Source organism: Papilio polytes, unplaced genomic scaffold (genome assembly GCF_000836215.1).
Source record: "Papilio polytes unplaced genomic scaffold, Ppol_1.0 DF824382.1, whole genome shotgun sequence".
NCBI classification, from domain to species: Eukaryota; Metazoa; Arthropoda; class Insecta; order Lepidoptera; family Papilionidae; genus Papilio; species Papilio polytes.
In genome coordinates, this window is record NW_013524822.1 from 585,990 (window position 1) to 610,395 (window position 24,406).

A 24,406-nucleotide genomic window follows, 5' to 3' on the forward strand; every position below is an offset into this window, starting at 1 on the left:
AGCGGCTGCGGCAAGTCCACCCTCATACAGCTGCTGCAGCGGCTCTACGACCCGGATGAAGGATATGTGGTAGGAAAAACTTTCTATTAAACTGTACAAAAAATTGAAATATCATTGCTTTGCGTTTATAACAAAACTAGTTGTTTCGCAATTTCACCCGCGTGAATAACATAGCCTATGTTACTCGCTGAGAACGCAGCTTTTAACGCAGGTTTTCCCTTCAATAAAAATCGATATCGATTACTCAATTATTTTTGAATCAATATTAATTTTAACGAATGTCAAAATAAAACGTATGTCCAAGGCGGCAAATGCATTTCCGAGTGAACGATTAGAAAAACAAAACTGTCAAACTTGATTGCGCCAAAATCAAATGTAAAAAAACAACATTTCGTCTCAGTTATTTTATGATACTGTAAGGGTTAAATGTTTTTAGGCGAAAAAAGGTTAATTGCTTTTTTATTATCCCATCACACAATTGCTACCTAATTGGATATTAGAAGAGGCTAATTTATGTTATGGTAACTGTGCCTACTATTAGACAACTTATTTAATTGATACTGTCGCTTTAAACTCAGAACAACACTTCTCATCAAGACTCAAGTTGCGCGCCAATCTATCCATACTTCTAGTGACATTGACAGCTGTCAGTTAGGGACGTGTCGTTTATGCCGATAATCTAGAGTTGCGCCAACTCTACAGCACGGTACTAATTTTGTTCCTAACACTACGAAGTAATATAATTCTGAAAACAGAATCACGTTTCATATGAAAAAGCAAATGTAGAAATCCTTCTAAATATTTCCACAACATTGTGTAACTGCGGAGTGTTCTGGAAATGTGTAGTTTCCTTACAGTCTTCTGATGCACTTAAAATAGAGGGATCAAAGTTCGTGACGTCATAAAAATATATTTCACTATACTGCTTTCCTTCAATAACTAAGTTCTCTGTTTCAAATAATGATTAATGCTTCAGTACATGGACGACAACAGTATAGCCGGCGACATGAACTTGCCGACGCTACGTAAGAACCTGGGCATAGTGTCGCAAGAGCCGGTGCTGTTCGACAGAACCATCGCCGAGAACATCGCGTATGGAGACAACACGAGAGTCGTGGCGATGGACGAGATTGTAAAAGCAGCGAAAGAAGCGAATGTGCACTCGTTTGTTGCCGCATTGCCTACTGTGAGTTATCTTAGTTACTATAGTCTGTGTCAACTAGATATTAAGAAAATTGTAAGAGACTTAAATAAGACATAGCTTATGTTAATCACTGATAATGAACCATTAAATCTATACTAATATTATAAAGAGGAAAGATTTGACGGCGGAGGAGATGCATATGAAGGGGAAATATCCTCTTTATGTGGGTCTCCTCCGTCGTATAAGGGTAGGCAACGCATCTGCAATTGCGGATGTCTATGGGCAGCGGTCGCTTCGCCATTTTGGCGGATTCAGGTGGCCGCTTGCCCCTTTGCCACTTTATGTTATATAAAAAAAATAGATTTGTATTTTTGTATGTATTGAAATAACTCAAACACTACTGGGCCGATTTCAAAAATTCTTTCATCATTAGAAAGGTCTTTTGTCTATGAGTAACATAGGCTATGTTTTTTAATATTATTTTAGATTCACGCGGGCGAAGTCGCGAGCAACAGCTAGTGTAAAACATAGAACATATTAGATTTTTTTAATCGGCTCAGTAGTTTTTATTTCAATACATGCAAAGTACAAATATTTTCGCTTTATAATATTAGTATAGATTCTTGTCTTGGTGGCCCAAGGTGTTTGTTACCGGGTAACTAAAACATGGCTCAATGGATATATTATTGCCTGAAATAGGGGATGTGTTACATCCTTTTTTTTTTAAATTCTACGTGGACGAAGACGCAAGCGACAGATATTCGCATGAAAATTACTCTTTTTTTACAAGGTCTTAAAAGTTATATTTAGACTAGCTTTCGCCCGAAACTCCGTTCGCGTGGAATTAAAAAAAAAAACAGAAGTTGTCTATGTGTTCTTCCACTCCATCCTCTACAACTATACTAAATTGATCGAGATCCATTCAGGACTTTAAGCTACAAATCCTAACAAACATCCATCCATCTATCTTATTTCTTTCTAGGGTTATGAGACTCGTATCGGCGCGCGCGCATCACAGTTATCGGGTGGACAGAAGCAGAGGATAGCTATCGCTAGAGCCCTCGTCCGCAACCCGCGAGTGTTGTTACTAGATGAAGCAACTTCAGCACTGGATACACACAGTGAAAAGGTACGAATCATATTCTTATCTCTGTCTTGTTTAAAGGGAACGAATGAGATGACAACATTTCTAGGTGTTCCTTTGTTCAGAGTTCACTTCAACCAGCTTAAAATTGTTTTTTTAGGTTGTTCAAGAAGCGCTAGACCGCGCTAGTGAAGGACGCACCTGTCTAATAATCGCCCATAGACTAGCGACCATAAAGAACGCAGATATAATCTGTGTCATAGACAAGGGCGTGGTTGCGGAGATGGGCAACCACGCGGAGTTGATGGCGCGGAAAGGGATTTACGCGCGGCTGTACGAACTGCAGTGCGGGTTTATTGAGGAGGTAGACGAAACAGGAGAAAGTGGTGCTGCTTAGGTTAGGTTAAGAATAAAAGTATTATTTTAGTTACCTACAGTGCCATGCAAACTTTATGTCGGCTCGGAATGTTACACGCACAATTTTACTATACACAGACACTATAAAACTTACATAACATACATCTACATTATAACAAAGGAAGCCATATGTATTACCATAAAAGTTACGGCAGTCGAAATATACAGTTTTTCTCCAAACTGGGCAATAAAATAAGCGTTATATTATATAATAAAATAAGCGTTAAATTCTCATGTGAAGAGTCGTTGGATTACTCATTCATGTATGTCTAGACAAGGGAACTCCTCCTCTATCCTGGACGTTGACTACGCCAATGTACCTAATTTGTCCATCCTTTTAGACATTCCCCTGGCACCCATACCATGACATTCCCTTTAAAAGACCTTTTTATCTTAGATACCCTTTAGTAATTGTCATTGACTCCATATAAGTAGAAATCCACCAAACATTATTGTACAGTCACCTACATAAATTTTAACATGCATAATCTTGCATATTCCTACAGTTTCTAAAATGCACGAATTAACCTTTAGCATATATTCATAAACGGAAGCATACAAACTGATAAGTCCAATATTTTTAAAACCGAAGGCGTATACTAGCTTGTAAAGCTTTGTAATTGTATATATGATTGTGCATCTGACTGTACAATAATATTGTTATCTCTGTTTCTCTAAGGAGAATGAGAGAAATGAATATGTTTTATACAGATGACATAGTATACATCTTTACGAATATCTTGGAGGCTAAGGTTAGCTGCGCACTGCAATAACCTCTCGCAATTTTTTACACAAACTTTCCGAAGCTCCAAGATTTATGCAAAGATTTATACTTGTTTTATTTGCCGTAATAAAATACTTATGTTTTAACACCGCTGTAATTAAATGTATGTAATAATCAAAATTGTTTATAATTGTAAATAAGATGTAATAGATTTTTAGTATTATTATTTTTTAAATCGTAGAGTTGCTTTTCATTATAATAGTATAAGTAGAATATAAGATTTATGTTAATTAGTATCGGTTTAGTCATATATTGGACAAACTTAAAGAAAAAGTAAGATAAGGTACTAAGTTTTTGATAAATCAATCTATTTAGGATTAAAAAAAATTGTTGGTAATTGACTGTAATTGAAAAAAAATTGCATTGCTGACACATCTTTTTTTCCATAAGATGGCCACAAGAATTCATCATACTGTCAAGTAACCGCTACTCATAGACATCCGGTATTGCATTGCATAGTCTGTGCAAAAAAATCGACATGTCAACAAAAGACAAAGACATCTGTCGTATTTTATTTTTTACACGTGTTAGGTTACAAGTTTTTGATACAAAGACAATGTTAATTTTGAAATTTGCCGGCATAATAAAAACGTGACAATTAGTAAAATAAGATTTCTAGTATTGCGAGACAATTCTATTTATTGCTTATCTTTTTAATTCGCTTAAAACGTGCCTTTATTAACACATGTGCCTGTTTATGTGACAATATAATTAAACGGTGGCTCTCTGCTCCCAAATTTTACTGTTTGTGTTGTGTTTTTTTTATTTAAACTACACAAAGGCAAGGTGGCAGGGGACCTATTCTGTGTTATAGCTTATAGCTGCTAGTTGTAAATTGTTTAATTAATAGTAAGAGAGATTTTTGACCCGTTTTTGTTTTTTGTGCTTACTAATAAGTGATTATTATCGATTTTTTTGTAGATATTTAAAGAGTTGACAATTAAAGTTGTAAGCATTTGTACAGAGTTATTTCGATTTAAAGGTTTTATTTTTAAATAATTGAACAGCAAAATAATCAATTGAACGTTTTCTAAATTACTTTCAACAAGACAAATTCAATGCGTAACTACGTATTTCGAACATTGGTCTAGAAAAATATTAAGCGACTCGTTGCAAAGCCCCTCATTATTTCTTTCCGTTTCCTGCAATATTCTAACAATAGTTTAATTTTAGGTTATGCTCAAAATGTGAAAGGCAAGCTTAAATGTGTTTCTTGATTTACTCAAAATGTAGATACGAATTGTAAAATAATAAAAGTAAAATTTTATATTCGATGGTGTTTTATTTATAAAATAGTAGAAACCAGTAAAATATCCTATGTCCTTGTATAAAAATATCCCTTTTACTCTCTACGAAAATAAACAGCAATACGTTTTAATTTTAATTCAATTTTGACAATAAATCTTTTATGATCAAGTTAACATAAATGCGAAAGTTTGGATGGATGTATGTTTTTAGCAGGTTTGTGAAAACGATTAACAAAAAATATAGGATCCGGGAAAGACGTACACAAAGGACCGCAGATTCCTTGGTCGAAAACCATTGGCAAAAAAATTTTACAGAGACCAATAATCTCTGAAATAATACGGGCTGTCCAAGAAAAAAAACAGTGTCTGTACAGGCGGTTGCAATAATACCATTGTTTAGATATTTAAATTTTCGAGCTCCCTGGTAATTTTAAAACAATCGTTTGTTCCTCAAATGTAGCTCAACAAACAGAAACAATGCTTTCAATAAGGATATAACCTACTAGATGATTTGTCAAATTACAATTGCAAATGTCAAAATTACCATAACCATGCTTCTTATGTTGGCAGCTTGTAGTTTATACTCCCTTTCCCACATGAAGGTTTCTCCAATTTAGTTACCTTCTAACTATAATAGCGTGAAAATATATAGCTTAAAGCTTATGTATAGGACTTTTTAATAAGGAAAGAATTATTCAAAAATATGCCGATTGCCGACATCCTACGCCACAAAGCAGCGTGTTTACGTTTTATTATATCAGTATAGATAAAAACATTTTACGTGATATTTTAATGAATGTAAAATAATTAGTAAAATTAATAGCCTTCTACCGCCATAACAAAGGAACTTTGGATAGAGGTTAGAATCTGTGGTAGTCTATTGTACACGTCTTTCCCGGACACCCCGTATAGCAAAGGTGGGGTGGTATAAATAAAACAAATCAATAAATAATAATACCATTTAATAAATAAAATTTACTTATGATCCATTTTCGTTGATATTACTTTACTAAAAAGGATAACCTCAAAGTTTAGAATAACATTTACCCTTATAACAAAACAAATACATAAAACATTTAAAAGAAAATCTCATTTGGAAATTTAAACATATCCAACTGATCAACGAAAAAATTTAACTTTCAGGGTTTTTAAATTAATCTATATTACAAGATTCCTAACAATGATATTCATTTTATTCCTTTGAAAATATCTAGATATTTAACATTTCCTATATTCCAACTATTATATTTGTAATACACAATTTATCGCAATGTAACAATTGTAAATAACCGCTAAACAAACCGCTGCTTGGAAATCTGACAGACTTTTCGGACGGTTCACACTTAGCCAGTACAGTTGGTCAAAAGCGCTCAACTAGACTGGCAATCAACTGGCATAGTGCGAACACTGATTGTGAGTCCATATAATCTATGACTTCATCACAACTGGCAAAGTATGAATTGGGTATAAAATACCACGGCTTGTACATGTCCAGTGAATTTAGAGGTTAATTTATTAAAATCAGTAAACAATTGTTTCACATTGAATTTTACCGATTTCTTACACATCCCTAATATAGTAAGTTTCCACTGCCAAAATACAAACTAATATTGCTATCTCTGTTTTACAAATAAAACTGGAGGGATGACAATCTTTTATATTCAAACAGTGAAATCCCGCCATTACTACAAAAAACAGGACATTCGAGTGTAATCTAGCACTGGACTGGAATAAAACAAACTGGGCAAAAACAACTGTCACAATTATTGTATTACAAACATATTATTAAAATCGATTACATTACCTTGTACAGTCGAGGGAATTTGTAGTGTTCTATTTACAAAAATCGCCCTGTTCCTCTTACGAATAAGGATTAGGTAGCAAATTACGTAAACGACGGGTACATAATAAAAAGCAATAAACCCTCTAACGACTTCTTTTGTACAGAAACTTTTAAAGCCTTTATTATTCCGCGTTATCTTAATGTGGGCAAAACCACAGGTGTAATAAAATCGTACAGAAAAGCTGTATAGTAAAAACCGGTTTAAACCGGTTTTCGCAATATCTCCACGTCCTCAATCTTCACGTACATATACCGTGGAGTAGTTAAAAGCTTTTTCTCTGTACACTCACAAACCAATAGCAGTTTGTTGTTTTTGTCCCTTTCCTGCACGATTTTTTCCAATTTATTTACCCCCAAGTTTAGGGTAAAAATATATAGCCTAAAGCGCGTAAGTGTAGGGTTTTTAATACAAGAGGAATTACTCAAAAATATGCGATTGCTGACATCCTATGTAACTAAGTAGTGTGTATTTACGCTTAATTATTTATACATATAATAAAATTGGAGTGTCTGTAATGTCAAATGAAAAATTCCATATTTTGGGAAGGTGATGTATTTGCGTTGGTAATAACGAAAATCGAATTTAATTTTTTTTCTGTCTTCTGTCCGCAAGCCGCGTTTGTTCCGGGTAATCTCCGAAACGGCTGGGCCGATTTCGACTGGACTTTCACTGAAGGGTAGCTGACATAGACGGGCTACTTTTTTATGTTAATATTGCGTGGATGAAGTCGCGGGGAAGAGCTAGTATTAGTATAGATGTGACAATTCGTTTAAGACATATAAGAACACCGACAAATTCCCCGATAGTACAAGATTCAGTTCCTTTGCGCGACCTCGCGGTGCTGCAGCGGCGCGGCGGGGTGCAGGCCGCGGATGACGGCCTCCAGGTTGTTCCTGTAAATGTCTCCTGAAAGCTCCTCCTCGCCGACTTCCGGCTCAGACTTAGCCTGCTTCGTGGCTTCGTCCACTTCTTTACGGACTTGAGCGTCGATTTCCTAATACACAAATATCGCAGTATTAAATACAAAAAAAAATTAAGAATTGAACCTCCTTTTGGGGTAAAACGATCGCTTGAATAATGAAACATTAAAGAGCGCGCACAATTTTGACTAATCTAAAACTATCGCACTACTGTTTTGTCTTTGATTCCTTATATGGAGCTCACACTCCACTTTCAGTTGTGCAACTAAACAGTTGTATCTGCTGCGAAACAATCGACAATCGCACAACTGTTGTGCGATAGTTTACTCAAAGGTGTACGTCCACTCAATTTACAATAAGGTAATTTTTAAACTCCTAATTCTAACACTAAAAAGTTTTTTTGTATAACTTAACAATCGAACCAGTGGTCACTGGAATTCGCTAAAATAGCGAAGCGACTGCTTTCTATAAAAATTTGCATCTGCAGATGCGTTACTTTTAATCAACAGAGGAGCAGCACAGAAAGTTTCTCCTACCTGCGTCCCCTCTACCGTTAACCATATTTTCCTTATATAAAAGAAGTAGAAAAGGGAAGTACACTAAAATTAGACCTGACACATAAAACTGTACGCGGAATTGCTTCCACTTCACGTCTATCATATTGTTACATATGTCATCGTAAGTATTGCATTTAAATTCTTTTAAATGTAAAGATAGACGTCACCTAAAAGGTAGAAGTTATCACGTACCTTGAGCTGATCAGGTGTGACGAGCTCCCTGCTGAGGATCTTCTCCTTGAAGGAGGTGATAGGGTCCCTGGTCTGGCGCACCTCCTGCACCTCGTCTCGGGTACGGTAGGAGGTGCCAGGGTCAGACATGGAATGACCGGAATACCTATATGTCTCCATCTCCATTACTAACGGACCTGGAAGTAAGATAAACTAGTTTGATGCAAAACTTAATAGTATATGTCCTTCTGGACTGTTTTACATCTATACTACTAAAGAGGAAAGATTTGTATTTTTGTACAAATTTAAAGAACTCAAAAACACTGGGCCGATTTAAAAAAAAATAATAAATATTGTTAAGAAATACAAGTATATACGCTATTGTCTTATCCATAAAAAAACATCTAAAAGCAGTGAAAAGCATTGTTACCTTACCTTTTCCGCTATTACAGTAGTCAATCGCGTACTTCGTGGCCTCCCTCGTGGCGAGGACATCCATACCATCCACCCAGATCCCAGGCACGTAGTCCCCGCGGGAGTAGTAATCGGTACTAGCGGAGGATCTGTCTACACTGGTACCCATACCTGGAAAGACCTCAATATTAGGGTCTTTCCCTTTGGACCGTTCAGCCCAATAAGAATAAACTACTACCGAACCGATCTGCTATTCGGTAGATTAATTTATTAGAGTAGGGAAACTCCTATAAGACCGAACAGCCCAACGGGAAACAGCCAATTAAATTTAAACCTATAGTATTTTTGCATCAATTAATATGACGTATCAGTTACTGGCCGCAATAACCCTTTACAATATGATTGGATTGGTGCAATTTACGAAGAAATATGAGTAAATATAAAAAAAACACAGACTTATAAAAACAGACATGTTTGTATATTTAAATACGTAAAAAAATACAATAAATTACATGCATACGGTAAATTAAAAAATGCAATAAGTTTATTATTATTTAAAAAAGAACATATTTAAAGAAAAACAAAGAAACACGTATGTCACTGTCTGAAATCGAAATAAATCCGCTTTATTCAATTTAATTAAAAGATTAAAAAACAAAGATTAATATATTATATCAAGAATTTAATCTTAAAGTGTACCATTGTACTTCTAATATTTATAACTGTCCATCTACTTGACTAACATACAAATATATATTGCTGTCTTCTTTTTTAAAGAATGAGAGACAAAGATAGCAATATATATGTATAAATTGCAAATAGTTTTGTTAAACGGATTTCCGACCCCAAGGTTCTCCATAACCCTTAACTTGGCAGAATGTTATTTTTTTGAATATCAAAATAATATTCATAGCACTTAACCTTAATGACCCAAGGTGTTTAGAAAAAAAATTGATGTATCTCTACAGGTATCTGTATTTTTTTTTCTATTTCTACACAATTTTTTTTTTAGTGTATACTAACAAGAAAAGGGATAAGCAGAGTTTTGTTGACAGTTTCTCCCAAATTAGAATAAAACCACAAACACTTGACACTGGCCCAATCCGCTGTGGGAGAGCCATAAACAAGAAATAGATAGATAGATAGACCCCATGGTCGAGAGTTTTCGCCAAACTATAGTAAACCATATTAGAAGTATAGTATAATAGGAGGCCAAAACTTAATTGGAATGGTACAACAAAGCATGCTTTTATTTTACGAAAAAAAAAACAATAAAGAAGAAAAACAAGAGTATGTTAATTTAAAATAATATAGTTAAATCTACTAAAATCTGTTTATCATTAGAAATCTTTAAAAAAAACCTTCAATATTAAAAATCAATAAACTAATAAGTCTTGAACTTCAATAAAACTCACCATATCCATTGTTTTCACAGACAAACACACAAGGCAGGTCCCATAACTTGGCCATATTGTATGCTTCAAACAACTGGCCCTGATTGGCCGCTCCATCTCCATACAATGTGAAACAAACACCTCCATCAGCCCGGTACTTATGGGCTAAAGCAATACCAGCACCTAACGGGGCCTAAAACATTCTATACTGTTAACTTTACTAGTATCTAGTGAACCTCGATAAGTTAAAGTCCAAGGAAAACAAAACATTTTAAGTTATAGAGGTTTTAAGTTATCAAGGGTCTATGTTGTAGAGGTTTTAGGCTTTGATGGGAGGGGAACACATTATTTTTTGGAGTTATAGAGGTTTTTAAGTTATCAAGGTTCTACTGTAGTTGAACACTTCATAAGTGCGGAATTTTAAAAAAAAAAGTCGCTGATAATAATCCCCCGAACATACGCTACGTTAAAATCAGTATAACCATGCCAGACATACAAGTCTCCCTAAATTTTGACAGCACATGATTTTAAAAAATAAACTATAATATAACAGTCCATGTCAATTACCCTTAAGTGAAAAAAAATGAGTTTTCTTTAAAAACTATGATTCCAGAGTTGTATATTTTATAAATGAGCACTGTTATATAAATACAATAGTCAACCAAAGATACTGTATGCCAAATTTTTCTTATGTTTTGTCCATTATTATAACACTCATCATGCATTAAATTTTTTCAAAACTTTTGGTAATACCACGATAATACCATTTAATGGTAAATTAAGAAACAAAAATTAATTCGTAACATACCTGAGCTCCCACAATTCCGTTTCCTCCGTAGAAATTCTTTCCATACAAATGCATAGAACCACCTTTTCCTCTCGAGCAGCCAGTCCTGCGACCAGTTAGCTCGGACAATACACCGAGTATACTGACACCCATCAGATGAGTCCATCCGTGGCAGCGGTAAGCCGTTATCACACTGTCTACATCACGCATTGCAGCTCTCATACCAACTGCTACCGCTTCTTGGCCTATTAAAAATCAATCTCAATTTTAAAAACTACATCAACCATATAAATATTTGAATTATCATAAAACTTTTTTGTATATTTATCTCCACAGAGCATGGTAACACAGAATGTGTTAAAATATGACTTTAATGTAAAAATTACTTTAAATAAGAACAAGAACATTCTTTAAAATGTTTTGTAAGTTGTTTATTGGTAGATTTGATCCGTGTCTATTAAATAATAATTATTCAAAAAATCAAACCCAGATTTAGTAACATAGTAATACCTAAATTCTAAAGAGACAGGATTTTATTCACTTTTCTTTGTAAGAGAATGGAAAATTTATAGTATTTACCTGAATACAAGTGACAAAAGCCTCTGATAATCTTTTCCTTGTACAGATTACCCGATGCTGTTTCAATTCTTCGCAGAGTTGCGAGCTTCTCATACATTTTGAGTGCATCTTCTGCAGATAGAGTTGCTGATGTTGCAGGTCCCTGCTCCAATTTATGGAGTTTGTAGGGCTAGAAACATAATAAATATACTAAGAATTAGCAAATCAAAGTAATAAGACATGTAGAATCTCTTTAAACTTTTGTTTCACAACTATTTGCGCATTGATAAAATCTAATCTTGATAAACCATAAAAAATTGCAATATTTTTTTTATCCAAGTTCTAATCAAAAAACCTATGAAATAGGAATACGAAGATACTTATATATTATATAATAAATAAGTTATAATTCGATCTCTTTGTTATATATCGAATATCTACCAAATTCAACTCTACTAAATTATAAATATTAAATCTAATTTTAAAAAATATCATGTTTTCTAGGTACAATGTTTGTGGGTGTTTTGGCATTAAAATGTAAGTATTTAATTACTTATTTTTTGTAAACATTACTTAACTAATCAGATACGATAATAAAACAACTTACACTTGACATTTGAAGGTTATGTTACATAATTTGCTAAACATAAAACTTTCCTTATATAAACTAGAGCGATACATTATTAATAATTAAATACTTAATATATCGCTAAACTTCAATAATGTATCGTTATAGAAAACATAGAAAAAGTTTCTAAAAGACAAATATTCACCTTAATTTCGAATGTAGCCTCAGATTTCGTGCTGAATTTCGAGCTTGATGTTGAAACTACCGGGGCGGCAGATTTCTATAACAAAATCATCACCATTCATATAATTAACCACCTTTATATAAATCCAAAACTTAAATAAAGAATCCAAACACTGTACCGACCGGGATAGCGGAAGCATTTAGAAATTTGGCAGCAGATGGTAGTAATTTACTCATTGTTTCTATGAAGTTTCTAATGAAACCCAGATTAAAACTGTGATCCAAAATATGGACCACTTTATTACAAAGAAATGTGTAAAATACTGTACAGAGCCGTCCCCGGACGTCTTAAACTGAAAATGACATTTGGCGACATGACAACACCACACAAAGTTGACAGTTTTATCTCAGGGACAAAAAGGTCATTGCGCACTACTTACCATACGTTCCGTTATGCATATTTTTAAAAAAATCTAAAAACTTACCACAAATCTCTAAAAGAATCCCTCTTTGTAATTTATACAACTCTTTAAAGAAATATCGAATTTTATTCCCTAAATACACGCAATTTCGATAGTACGAAACTTAAATCTCTTTCGTTTTATTTTCCAATGGAATAAAAACATTTTCCCCTTTATAAAAATTTACGTGTTCCAAAGGCGTGTCAGGTCTTATACCCCTTATAAATGGATGAAGATTTTTTTGATAAATATCTGCGGCAACATCTTCCGGAATGCTTTCTTTTTCTAATTTTGTCCTCTCTATTGCTTCGATAATTTCTTCGCGAATACGACTAGCGATTTCCTACAAATAATTTAAAAACATCAGTAAGGTTTTCGATTGTATAAAAAAAAAACTCTTTGTTTCTCAGCGTTTACCTTAAGTTTCTCTGCGGTGACCAGCCCAGTGCTTGTAACTTTCTCTCTAAACATTTTAATAGGATCCCTTTTCTCTCGCATTTGTTTTACTTCTTCCCTCGTCCGATAAGATGTTCCAGGATCGGACATAGAGTGTCCAGTATACCGGTAGGTTTCCATCTCAATAATTAATGGACCTAATCATTAATAAATTAAATTATTCGGAAATTGTTTGAGCGTGAATCGGGATATTTTGTACTTAACTGTGTGTCTAACGACCTTGACAGTTTGAAAATGAAATATTTATACTAGTTACAAACCTTTACCACTGGTACAATGTTCGATAGAATAACGAGCAGCTTCTCTACTTGCTAAAACATCCATTCCATCCACCCAAATTCCGGGGATGTAATTGCCACGCTTATAAAATTCTGTGCTGGCTGACGATCGCTTAATGCTCGTGCCCATTCCTTTACAAAAACATCAAATCAACACCTTTAAATAGGAAATCAAGCTCTCGTTGATATAAATAATTTTTGCCATTCCTTAAACCACTTAGTTCGTCATATCCATTGTCTATTAAAACTTTTTTTTAGTAACCGTCACTCTACACTACTCACCGTATGTATTATTTTCACAAACAAACACACAAGGCAGATCCCAAAGTTTGGCTATATTGTACGCTTCAAACGCCTGGCCCTGGTTAGCCGCGCCGTCGCCATACACGGCAAAGCAAACGCCACCATCGTTGCGATACTTGTGCGCGAAAGCAATACCAGCTCCCAACGCAATCTAAATATAATGACTATCAATACATGACTAAATCAGTAACGGACCCAGAAATATATGAAGTAGAAGTAGAAGACACTTTCAACTGTAAACCAGGAAGAAGTGAAGAAGACTCTTTGGGTTTCCACTGCTAATTTTTACCTTCTTTAATCGAAGGACCAACAATAGACAAAGCAACTGAATGTAATAATACCTTAGCCTAAAACAAAAAAAAAATCGTGTCAAACCTGAGAGCCAACGATAGCGTTCCCACCATAAAAGTTCTTAGCGTATATGTGCATGGAGCCACCTTTGCCCCGCGAACGCCCGGATTTAGAGCCGGCGATCTCCGCGAGCACGCCGAACATGTCGTCGCTCATCAGCTGAGCCCAGCCGTGACAGCGATATGACGTCACCACTGTGTCTACTTTCCGAAGCATTGAATGTATACCCACAGCTACTGCCTCTTGACCTGGTTATGAGAAAGAGAGACAGAAATAGGTCCTACCTAATTGATCAGGATAGTTATAGGTATATTGATTATTTCTTAAGATAGCTATGTAGACAGATTTTTAATTTATTTCACCTGTATACAAATGGCAAAAGCCTCGGATTAGTTTCTCTTTATACATTGTATTTGCCGCATTCTCTATTCGTCGTAACATCACTAACTTTTCGTAAATTTTGATAGCTTCTTCTGAAGTCAAGGTTACCATGGATGCTGGACATTTTTCTAATTTATGTAACTTGAATGGTCTCTACAATAACAAGAAATTTTAAAACTTATCTAGAAATTCATTGACTTATTTTTAAGCATTGGTTCTTTTACCTCAATTTTAAAAGTAGCTTTTGCTACTGTAGCTAATTTCATTATTTGACTGTATCTAGCATTGTTCATGGTTTATTTTTATGCTAGTTGTAACAAATGTAATATAAAATAGAAAGAAAAACAATCACTTAAACTTTTTCCACCAAAATGCAATTCTTATTTTATAAAATTATTATTGCATACATAAAATGAATATTAAAAATCAACGATTCATTTTTAAATTATTTGACACTAAAAATCTCTTTGACTGTAATTTGTCAGATTAGCGTTGTCGAATATGTAGTCTACAAATAGTGCGTTAAATGCCTAGTGGGCAAAAGTGAAACTGAACTGTATTTTCATATCACGTCGGATATACAATTTTCTTTGCCCAATTAACTCTATAAATATATGTAGATATGTCTACGCCTTGAGAATAAGCAAGCATAAACTGCCGCAACAGTGGGTAATCAATACATACTTGTATATTACCCATACACAGACCGCAGTTTGAAATGCAGCTATTTGCCTACCGCTGGAAGCAATCCGTATGGTGTGTGGCTGCCTTAATTTTGGGTTTACAGTTGGTCGCATTTGTTGGTTGATTGTATTTGCTTACTGGCGCCAATTGCAGATTTGTAACTATAATGGTTTTGGCTTTGTAATGAATCCACATAATAAATCGTTTGAAATAATAATATTTATTATAAATGTCAACATATTGTACAACAATCATTATTTTTCGTAAATTCTAGAATTTTCTGCATCATTCGTTATTGACACTGACATATGAGTATGACATTGCAACACAAGACAAATGTCAAAAATTTGACGTTTCTTCGTTGTTGAATGACGAATTAGTTTCAATTTTTAACTATAAATTAGTATATAAGAGAATGAATTTGTAAATTCAGTTAGTCAGATATATTATCAGTTTAAGTCCAGAAATAATAAAGAGTTAATAATGGAGTTCCCGCATATTGGGAAGAATTGTTCATATAAATCTTGCAACAAATTGGGTATGTGACGTAAAATTATTATTTCTTACATTTCTTTGTTTAATACTACCTTGTATGACCAATTAGACCATTACCAAGGATTTGTTAGCTTAAGTTAGTGACATGATTTATATTTAAAAGCAACCTATAACTTTAACTTCAACGAGAAAACTTTCTTTTAAGATTTCCTGCCAATGAAATGTGGGGCTTGCAAGGAGATATTTTGGTGAGTAATCAATTTTTCTGTTCAATGACTCATAAAGACTCTTAATAATTACCAAGTAATAATTGTGTAAAAAGCGATTTACTTGCAGCTTGCCAAATTATGTTTTTTTTCAAACACTAATTGCATCATGCTCTACTTCACACTCTCTACACATTTCAATCTAGTATTATTCTTAATTTGTTAAAGTTGTTGTTAGACAATATTCTAATATAAAATTTTATTTTCTGCCAACCCAATTTCTATCTACATTTGATTAACATTACTTTGTTCTTTATTTTTGAATTAACTTTGCACTTAAATACATAAAAATTGAATTAAGCAGAGGAGGGGATGCATAGGAATTGGAAATATGCTCTTTTTGTGTATTCCCTCTGTCAATTAAGGCAATGCATCTGCAAATGCTATCTATGGGGAACAGCCACTTTGCTTTGCTTTTCAAATTCATGCATGCGACCCTAAAGGGTCAAAAATTAAAAAATTGGCCGGCTTCCCTCTAGATTATTAGCTGGTGATTGTGTTGGCCACCTTGTACAATAATGAATTATCAAAATTACTCAATCTTATATGAAACTTGTTTCTTTACAGCTCTGAACACTTTGGATATGTTAAACATGAGTGTCCAGAGCCAAACACAAGAGATGTACAAGTGCCTGATTGTCCGCTATGTGGAGCTCCGGTCCCTGGTCGACGGGGAGAACCTCCAGATGTTGCAGTCGGAGCTCATATAGACAACCAGTGCATGTCAGATCCAGCAAAAGAAAGGCGGAAAAAGGTACTCTAGAATATATGTACAATGTTAGATGAGGGTAGTTTGATAAAATCTTGTATAATAGAAAAATATTTTGAGTGTATTTAGAAGAAATTTATTGGTTATAAAAGCATAATTTTCAGTATAGAGGTGTGGTATATTTTACTTCTCTTAAAATAGTTTTAAAAATAATATAAAATTTGTTGGTTTAGTAATAACTATTATTATGAATGCAAAAGTTTAGATGGATAGGTGTTTGTTTGATTTTGTACCAAAACTGATGAATGGATCTCAGGATTAAAATTAAGCATATCTGTAGAGGATAGTCTGGAGTTACACACATGTATGAGTTAGAAATGTTAATTGTTAAATTTAAAGATATTTACTAAGTAGAACGGAAAACATAACATGATTGTGTAAGTTATAAATAGTGCACTTATCAGTTTTATTGACCTTGTAACAGATTTATTTGCTTAAAAAATAAGTTAATAACTTTTTTTGGACAAAAAAAATTGTTTTAATAGAAATGTGACAATCATATTAATGTTATAAATACGAAAGTTTGGATGGATGTTTATTAGATTTTGTAGCCTAAACTTCTTAACTGATCTCGATTAAATTTGGCGGAATCGTGATAGGAAGCTAGTATAATTTTTAGATGAGATGCATAATAATGTAAATAAAAAGGGATTAAAACTGCAAATATTATTTGAGATGTTCAACAAATCATTAGCAGATCTGGTCCTATTTACTAGTAGGATTGGCACAATTTTTTTGCAATAAGAACTGGTTTAAGTATGTCCTCTTTATATTATGTAAGACTATGATTTAGCATTATTTTATAAAATGTTTTATTTACCAAAATATATATTCACAATTTTCAGGTATTTACGAACAAATGTTCATACAAAGGATGCAAAACTAAAGAAATGGTAGCTCTTGTGTGCAGCGAGTGTTCCCTCAACTACTGTTTGAGGCATAGACACACAACCGACCATGCTTGTGAAGGGAAATTAGCTGCTAAAAGAAGACAGGCTGCGTAAGTCTGATACAAATATTTATACTAATACTAAAAAGAGGAATGATTTGATTCCATTAAATAACCTCAAAAACTGATTCAATTAAAAAAAAAAACTATTATCAGTAGAAAGCTACAGTACCAATGAGTAAAAGGCTATATCTTACTAATATTAAATGCGAAAGTTTAGATGGATGTTTGTTAGTTTGTAGCCTAAACTACAGAATAGATCCTGATGAAATGTAGCTTAGATTTAGATAGTCTGGAAGAACACATAGGCTCTTTTACGAGTTGCGGGCGAAAGCTAGTTTTATTAAAAGTAAAGTAAACACAGCAAAGACTAGACTTGTAAAAATGTTAAAGGTATTAAATTGTTTCTTAACCCTTTATCAAATAATGGACAATTATTCCCTACTGTAAATTATAGTAAAACTTTACTATACCAACCTTAGAAACAAAAATACCCTTTAATTTTTTTTTTCACAATCTACAGAATCTATACACCTAACTCTTACCAGTTTACAATTATCTTAATAAAACTATTGTTTGGTTTAAACTTTTTTGTTTTATAATTTCCAGGGAAGCTGCGATGGCAAGAATGAAGGCAAACGGCAACCTTAACCGAAACACTCCTCGGCCTTCTGCAGTGCCAGTTACCACATTTACAGATGTACAAGGAAATATGGTAAATATCATTTTATCTTTAGAAAATATTGAAGTTTTGATAAATATGGGTGTAGGAAGTTGGAAGGGAAAAAATTATTGTCATATAATGGGTGATTATTTGTTATTTTTAAGGTATATTTTTTTGGTTTATTTTTGAATTTCGTAAATGTTTTTGTTGAAATTTTAATTTATTGATGAATTTAATTGGAATGGATAATTAAAAAAAAAGCTAAATAAAATTACTTTTGCAAGGAATAGAATCACAGATATTATAATTTGAGACTATTGCAATTGTATGTATTATACTATTTAATAAATAAATAATATGCATAGAAACATTCCAAAACAAATCTGTAATAAATGACATTGTCAATCATATATATACTAATATGATAAAAAGTATAGATTTGTATTTTTGTTTGTATTAGAATAACTCAAAAACTACTGGAACGATTTTAAAAAATCTTTCACCGTTAAAAAGTTAATTTAGCTGTAACATAGGTTATATATTTTTTATTTTCATACGGATAAAGTCGCGAGCAACAATTGTGTTATAATTTGTAATTCACTATTGAATTTTACTGTTTTTTTTTTTTTCAAATATATTAGTAGATTTTTGTTAATTTACTAATATTTCCTTTAACCATTCCAATTAAGTTCTAGGCTTGTGTTAGGATATGGTTCGCGACAATAGTCGAATGGCTCGGTAGTCCGTACCCCAAACCATTAGACTATTGAAGCTTGAAATGTGTTTTTTTAACGATTTTTTTAAATTCCAGACTGAAGACGAAGCATTAGCACACGCTTTAGCGATGTCAATGCGAGATCAAAGCGATATCCAATCTCGGGACACGAACTTTGCGCGCGCGCTGCTGCGACAAAGAGTAGGCGGAGAACAAAACTCACGATGCTCCGTCTCTTAGCATACTATGCGACCGCGATAACATATGTCATTTTGTACTAATATGGATGGATGTTTGTTCATGAAATACAGATTTAGGGCATAGTCTGGAAGAACACATAGGCTACTTTTTATCCCGGAAATAGTTACGGTTCCCGTGGGATTCGTTAATTTTGTATTTTAATGTTTACTCGATCATTCTGCAACGGTTCAACATAGCTTATTGAAATTTGGCACAGATATAAAACAAAGTCTGGAGTACACATGGGATAAGATTCATCCCTGAAATTCCGGTTCCCGAGGGATACGTAGTTTTTTGTTATTATGGTCCGAAGTCGCGGGAAATAGCTAGTTTGAAATAAATGTTAACGGAACCACAATTTATAAGTGATTGAAGTGAAAAAAATAATTGTGGAACTCTTAACGCATTTTAAATATTCACATATAAAAGTGTTGTAATTAATGTTGGTCACTAAGGGATATTTAGTGGAGATTTAATGAGAATCCTACACTAAGGAACTATCTTGTTCACTAGTAATAAAATTGCCGTTTTATGCTACCACTAACAGTCTATTATCTATACTATTATAATAAAGCGTAAACACACACTTCTTTGTTGCCTAAGATGTCAGCAATTACAGCATGTTATTGAATAATTCTTTAATAAAAAGCCCTACACTTACGTCATGCTTTAGGCTATTTTCACGCCATTATACTTAGGGGATAAATATTTTGGATAAAAACACTAATGTGGGAAAGAGACCATAAATTGCTGCCAACATCAAGAAAACAATATTGCCAAGGTTTGTAATGTCATGTCATTTTGACATTTGCTATAGATAATTTGACAAATGTAATCAATAAAATGAAATTTTCATAATTTAATGCGGATGAAGCCGCACGGGAACAGCTAGTTAAATAATACATTTTATACATACAAATATTAATATATGTAAATGTGCTTTAAGTAATGTAACTTTGGTGCTTGTATTGTCCAGTTTTTAATAGCACATAAGAAGACAGTTTTTCACATTCCGTTAACAATTTTTTGTCTATTCAAAACTGTATATCGTAAGTTTTTTGACGCATAATTTGAGTATTTTGCTATAAAATTTTTCCTTTTCTTATATTGAGACGTAATCAATTTATTGTTACTATTATGTTCCACGAGAAGCGATACAAAAATGCAGGGGTACGCAACTTTTTCTAGTAAACACTGTTACTTTTTTAAATTATTTTTCAAAAATATGAATATATTTATAATGTAAATATAAATTAAATAACGAGAATAACATTTAATTCGTTTAAATTAAAACTAGTTGACTAATTTTTTTAAAAACAAAATTCTTAAATCTTTAATTAATTGAACTAACGTTTTATTATTACAGTTAATAACAATCTTTAAACAACGAAAAATAAGACAACATAATTCACTGATTTTAAAATGGTTATCCAAATGTTGACGAATCCGTCTTATTTTTGCGGAGAGAACGAGATAAGTCCACAAGATAGAAAGAGATAGATAGTAGTTTGTCAACTCTGTCGTTTATAAGGTGAAAAAATTTTTGTATCGCTTCTACTTGGATAGTTTTATTGAAATTATAGCATAAAACATCACAGCTTTTGCATATTTAAGTGTAATTTACATTTATTATTAAATTTGAAAATAAACAAATATTTTTGAGATAAATGTTAAACACATCCTGTTATAAATTTGTTTTATTTAATCCCATTAACAATATCCTTTATTGATTAAAGCTTTCCCATAACAATTTTTAAAATTTCCAGTAAATAACAATATAAAATAATAACTAACCTAATCAGGTATATATTTTAGGGGTAAATAGTGTTGCAATATATTCCCTATCACTTTTTCTTTTAGAATGCTTTTCACAAACCTTTATTTCTAACCCCTAACATTACGTCATAGCTACATTACATTACTAAGGGGACTTCTTTATACATCTATATTATTACCTCTAGAACAAGATTTATAAATTCACAAAACTCAAAGTATTTATTCACTGAATTACTTACCTCAAAAACCAGAAAGGAGTAGACAAGGACTTACAAATTACTCAAAAGTTCCTTATTATGCAATGTACGGAATTTATGATTATCATTCAAATAACTTGTGATGAATTCAGGTGGGTTACGTGAATAGAATATTTCTAAACTCATATATTTAGCTGCGTTTAATCTTTTCCTTTCCGCGCTCGATCTGCAAAGGTATTTCCGCGCGTGCGCAGAAAAACTTGATGCGGTTGTTTCTATTAAGTTTGGTGTTACTTTTTGATTTGGATCATCTTCGAGTAGAGGCTGGGGAAATATTAAATATTATTAAGAATCTTGAGAAAGATTGTGAAAGATAACAGTGTATGAAGATAAACTTGGTATATCACAGATTAATCGCGAAAACATTTGTGATTTGTTTAAGTAACTATACTCTGACATAAATGCGTATGGATGGATGGATGTTACTAAGTATCAAAAGAACTGAACTGATGGGACTCGAGTTGCTTTTTACTCGAGTGACTCGAGTCATTTTTTTCTTACTCGGACTCGAGTGAAATTTTTGACAACCCGAGTTGCGAGTGACTCGAGTTGACTCGAATTACTAGTGACTCGTAACCATTTTGTTGGTTTATACTAAGCGGAGTAAGAACTTTTTACAGCATTTCCAGTTAAATTTGTTATCTTTTTAAAAACACACTATTTCTGTTCTTTTGTAGAGTTTATTTAAGCTTCGTTTAAGTTAATTTTAAAGCATGTTTATTATCAAAATTATGTAAGAACATAATCAAACTGTTCATATTTGGATCTCATGAAAATTACTTGTAAGAATTTATTAAAATTTAATTAGATTTAATTTAATTAGATTAGAACTTATTAGTAGTACACTATAAAATTTTAAGTAATAGTTGATATAAGAGGCTTCTTGATTATGTAAACAGGTTTAGTTTAAAGGAAAACACTATTTTTACACATTTTGTACAGATTTTTTGAGTAACTTTTACCTTTATGCGAAAATAATTTCTTTATGCTAAATTAACATTTTTTTATTGGTTTTTAAATTTTGATTACTCGATTTTTATATTCCGAGTGACTCGCGTCTATAAACATCACTCGAGTTTTATCTTCACTCGAGTGGCATTCGAGTGAGATAGTTACGAGTACCGAGTGACTCGAGTGAAAAAAAATCACTCGAGTCCCATCATTTCAGTTACTGAACAGATGAAGTATGTCAAAGATGTAGAATAAAATTTGGATGAAGGCATAGACTAATTAAGTTTTTTTTTAATTTGCGCGTATAAAAGCTACTTGGAAAAAAATAAAAGCGTCAAAGAACAATAGTTGATTGTTTAAACATTTCCTTTCCGAAAACTTACAACTTGTATCACAGTTTCCCATAAATATTTTATTAACATAAATGCGAAAGTTTAGTTTGTAAGAATTTGTAGCGCAAACTGCTGTATAAATCTGGATGAAATTTCCCACAGATGTAAAACAGTCTGGAAGAACATAGACTACTTTTGTTTTTTTTTTAATTCCGACAGAGTTGCGAGCGAAAGTTAGTAGACAATTATCAGAATACTATAATATCTTAATTAGTTAATCAATAAAACTCACAGAAAACCGTATCCACTGCCATATTTGCGCTCTTGATATTTCCGCTGTGGCAGAATCTTCAACATTACCGTTATAAAAGAAATGGCCGATACCAGCCAACCAGTGGTATATAAATTGTATAGTAACAGCAATATTATGTTTAATTCCTTCTAAAGTCACACCTCCTTGTGGGATAGTTAATAAGTCTAATGCAGTTATATCAACGTCTAATTTACGTGATATTTGATTAGACGTACCATTTTTCTTCCAAAGCTAGAATACCAATAAAATCTTACTAATCATACTAATATTATAAATGCAAAAGTTAAGATAGACGTGGATGGATAGATGTATGTTTGTTAAAGTGTAGCCTAAACTGCTGAACGGATCTCTATGAAATTTGGCATAAATGTAGAGCATAGTCTGGAAGAACACATAAGCTACTTGACTTTGTTTTTTTTTTAATTCACGCGGGCAAATGCGCGGGCGTAAGCTAATATGTGAATTATAACCTTTCGTAATATAATGTGATCTATAAAACATCTGTAAACAAGACTATTCAAGTCGTAGGGTCATTGGTTATCGCAATGAATTGCGGTTTTATGTTTACATATGCATTTACATATTGATGTTATAGTAGAAGAGAAGGTAAAAATCACAAGTTATCTATAAGAGGGAAAGGGACAACATGCTTTAATACAGTGACAGTTTTAGGGCTACCAGCAACCATATCGTGATGTCTACTTCGCCCTTTTTTCTTATGCTTTTGAGGGGGTTATGAGATTATATGGTTCACTTGTGACGCCTCTTTCTATACAGAGCTAAGGGCGAACGCCCTGCAGTGCCCTAATCTAACGCCCGTTCCTACTATTATAAGGAAAATAAACTACGTATGCACTTATGCAACTGTATTCAGTAAACAATTAACTTTTTATTCAACCATTTATATTGAAATTTAACTTCCCGAGTTGTAACGCAGTTTGCAGAAAAACCTTAAAAGGTTGATGTTTTTTTTTTAGCTTTTTTAACACCCATTCATGAAGAACAAAAAGTTAAACAGTTATAAGCTTCCTTATAAAAATAATTAATTGTACTACAAGGCTAAGAGAAGAAAATGTCGGTGTTTTTTTTTCTGGCAATCTTAACTCATCTCCCAAGACAAGGGGGTTAGAAGTTTTGCCCAGAGCGCTGGAATCATTAAAACTAGCACTGTTAATAGTGTTTGTAAAACTACATACCTCATTTACATAAGGTACCAATCGGACATCGTAAACCATAAATCCATCCGCACCTATTTCTATTTCTTTCAATTTCGCTTCTAACACTTTGTTGATAATTACTTTTGATCTAGAAAAAATACAGGATAAAGAATCTTACTAATATTATAAATGCGAAAGTTTGGAAGGATGGATGTTTGTTATTTAGTAGCCTATACGGCTGAAGGAATCTCGATGAATTTAGGCATAGATGTAGATCATATTCTAGAACTCTAGAAGAACACATAGACTAATAATTTTTTTTTAAAATTACACACGGAGTCGCGGCCGGAAGCTAGTAGGTAATATAAAGTACTAATCTTTTTTTTTAATTAGCTTATTTTTCAAAATGACCTAAGATTAGTAAAAACTAAACGTAGTTTCAGGCAACGCATCTGTATTTCCTCTGGTATTGCGGATGTCTAGGCCATTGTCCACCTATGTGTTCTTTGACCGTTTGCCCCCTATTTATAAAAAAA

The 24,406-nt window shown here is 33.0% G+C and overlaps 5 protein-coding genes across 5 annotated transcripts in view; 2 read left to right on the forward strand and 3 right to left on the reverse strand.

Moving 5' to 3' along the window:
- The window catches only part of LOC106111087 (multidrug resistance protein homolog 49-like), a 17,436-nt gene extending 14,310 nt beyond the window's left edge, over nucleotides 1-3,126 (forward strand). Inside the window, exons 21-24 of the mRNA XM_013293062.1 lie at nucleotides 3-69; nucleotides 977-1,186; nucleotides 2,127-2,273; nucleotides 2,389-3,126. Of these exons, the coding sequence (XP_013148516.1) occupies nucleotides 3-69; nucleotides 977-1,186; nucleotides 2,127-2,273; nucleotides 2,389-2,625 (661 nt within the window). The 3' untranslated portion in view covers nucleotides 2,626-3,126. The remainder of the gene's footprint in view (nucleotides 1-2; nucleotides 70-976; nucleotides 1,187-2,126; nucleotides 2,274-2,388) is intronic.
- A 4,077-nt stretch (nucleotides 3,127-7,203) lies between these two features.
- LOC106111410 (probable pyruvate dehydrogenase E1 component subunit alpha, mitochondrial) lies at nucleotides 7,204-12,430 on the reverse strand. The gene is made up of 8 exons (XM_013293494.1): nucleotides 12,256-12,430; nucleotides 12,095-12,169; nucleotides 11,343-11,511; nucleotides 10,785-11,008; nucleotides 9,998-10,169; nucleotides 8,604-8,753; nucleotides 8,190-8,365; nucleotides 7,204-7,514 (listed from the first exon to the last, which is right to left on the reverse strand). Exons 1-8 carry the CDS (start codon nucleotides 12,307-12,309, stop codon nucleotides 7,335-7,337), a joined length of 1,200 nt encoding a protein of 399 aa, XP_013148948.1. The 5' UTR covers nucleotides 12,310-12,430; the 3' UTR covers nucleotides 7,204-7,334.
- Nucleotides 12,431-12,544: 114 nt separating this feature from the next.
- Nucleotides 12,545-14,735, reverse strand: LOC106111417 (probable pyruvate dehydrogenase E1 component subunit alpha, mitochondrial). The gene is made up of 7 exons (XM_013293506.1): nucleotides 14,527-14,735; nucleotides 14,284-14,455; nucleotides 13,946-14,169; nucleotides 13,550-13,721; nucleotides 13,250-13,399; nucleotides 12,951-13,126; nucleotides 12,545-12,876 (listed from the first exon to the last, which is right to left on the reverse strand). Exons 1-7 carry the CDS (start codon nucleotides 14,593-14,595, stop codon nucleotides 12,658-12,660), a joined length of 1,182 nt encoding a protein of 393 aa, XP_013148960.1. The 5' UTR covers nucleotides 14,596-14,735; the 3' UTR covers nucleotides 12,545-12,657.
- Nucleotides 14,736-15,320: 585 nt separating this feature from the next.
- On the forward strand, nucleotides 15,321-19,200 carry LOC106111425 (AN1-type zinc finger protein 2A-like). Its single transcript, XM_013293517.1, has 6 exons — nucleotides 15,321-15,524; nucleotides 15,687-15,729; nucleotides 16,315-16,501; nucleotides 17,362-17,516; nucleotides 18,075-18,180; nucleotides 18,941-19,200. Exons 1-6 carry the CDS (start codon nucleotides 15,470-15,472, stop codon nucleotides 19,082-19,084), a joined length of 690 nt encoding a protein of 229 aa, XP_013148971.1. The 5' UTR covers nucleotides 15,321-15,469; the 3' UTR covers nucleotides 19,085-19,200.
- A 1,173-nt stretch (nucleotides 19,201-20,373) lies between these two features.
- Nucleotides 20,374-24,406, reverse strand: part of LOC106111462 (malate synthase 2, glyoxysomal-like) — a 6,196-nt gene continuing 2,163 nt past the window's right edge. The window contains exons 5-7 of the mRNA XM_013293583.1: nucleotides 23,910-24,043; nucleotides 22,693-22,944; nucleotides 20,374-21,381 (exon numbers count right to left, since the gene is read on the reverse strand). Of these exons, the coding sequence (XP_013149037.1) occupies nucleotides 21,130-21,381; nucleotides 22,693-22,944; nucleotides 23,910-24,043 (638 nt within the window). The 3' untranslated portion in view covers nucleotides 20,374-21,129. The remainder of the gene's footprint in view (nucleotides 21,382-22,692; nucleotides 22,945-23,909; nucleotides 24,044-24,406) is intronic.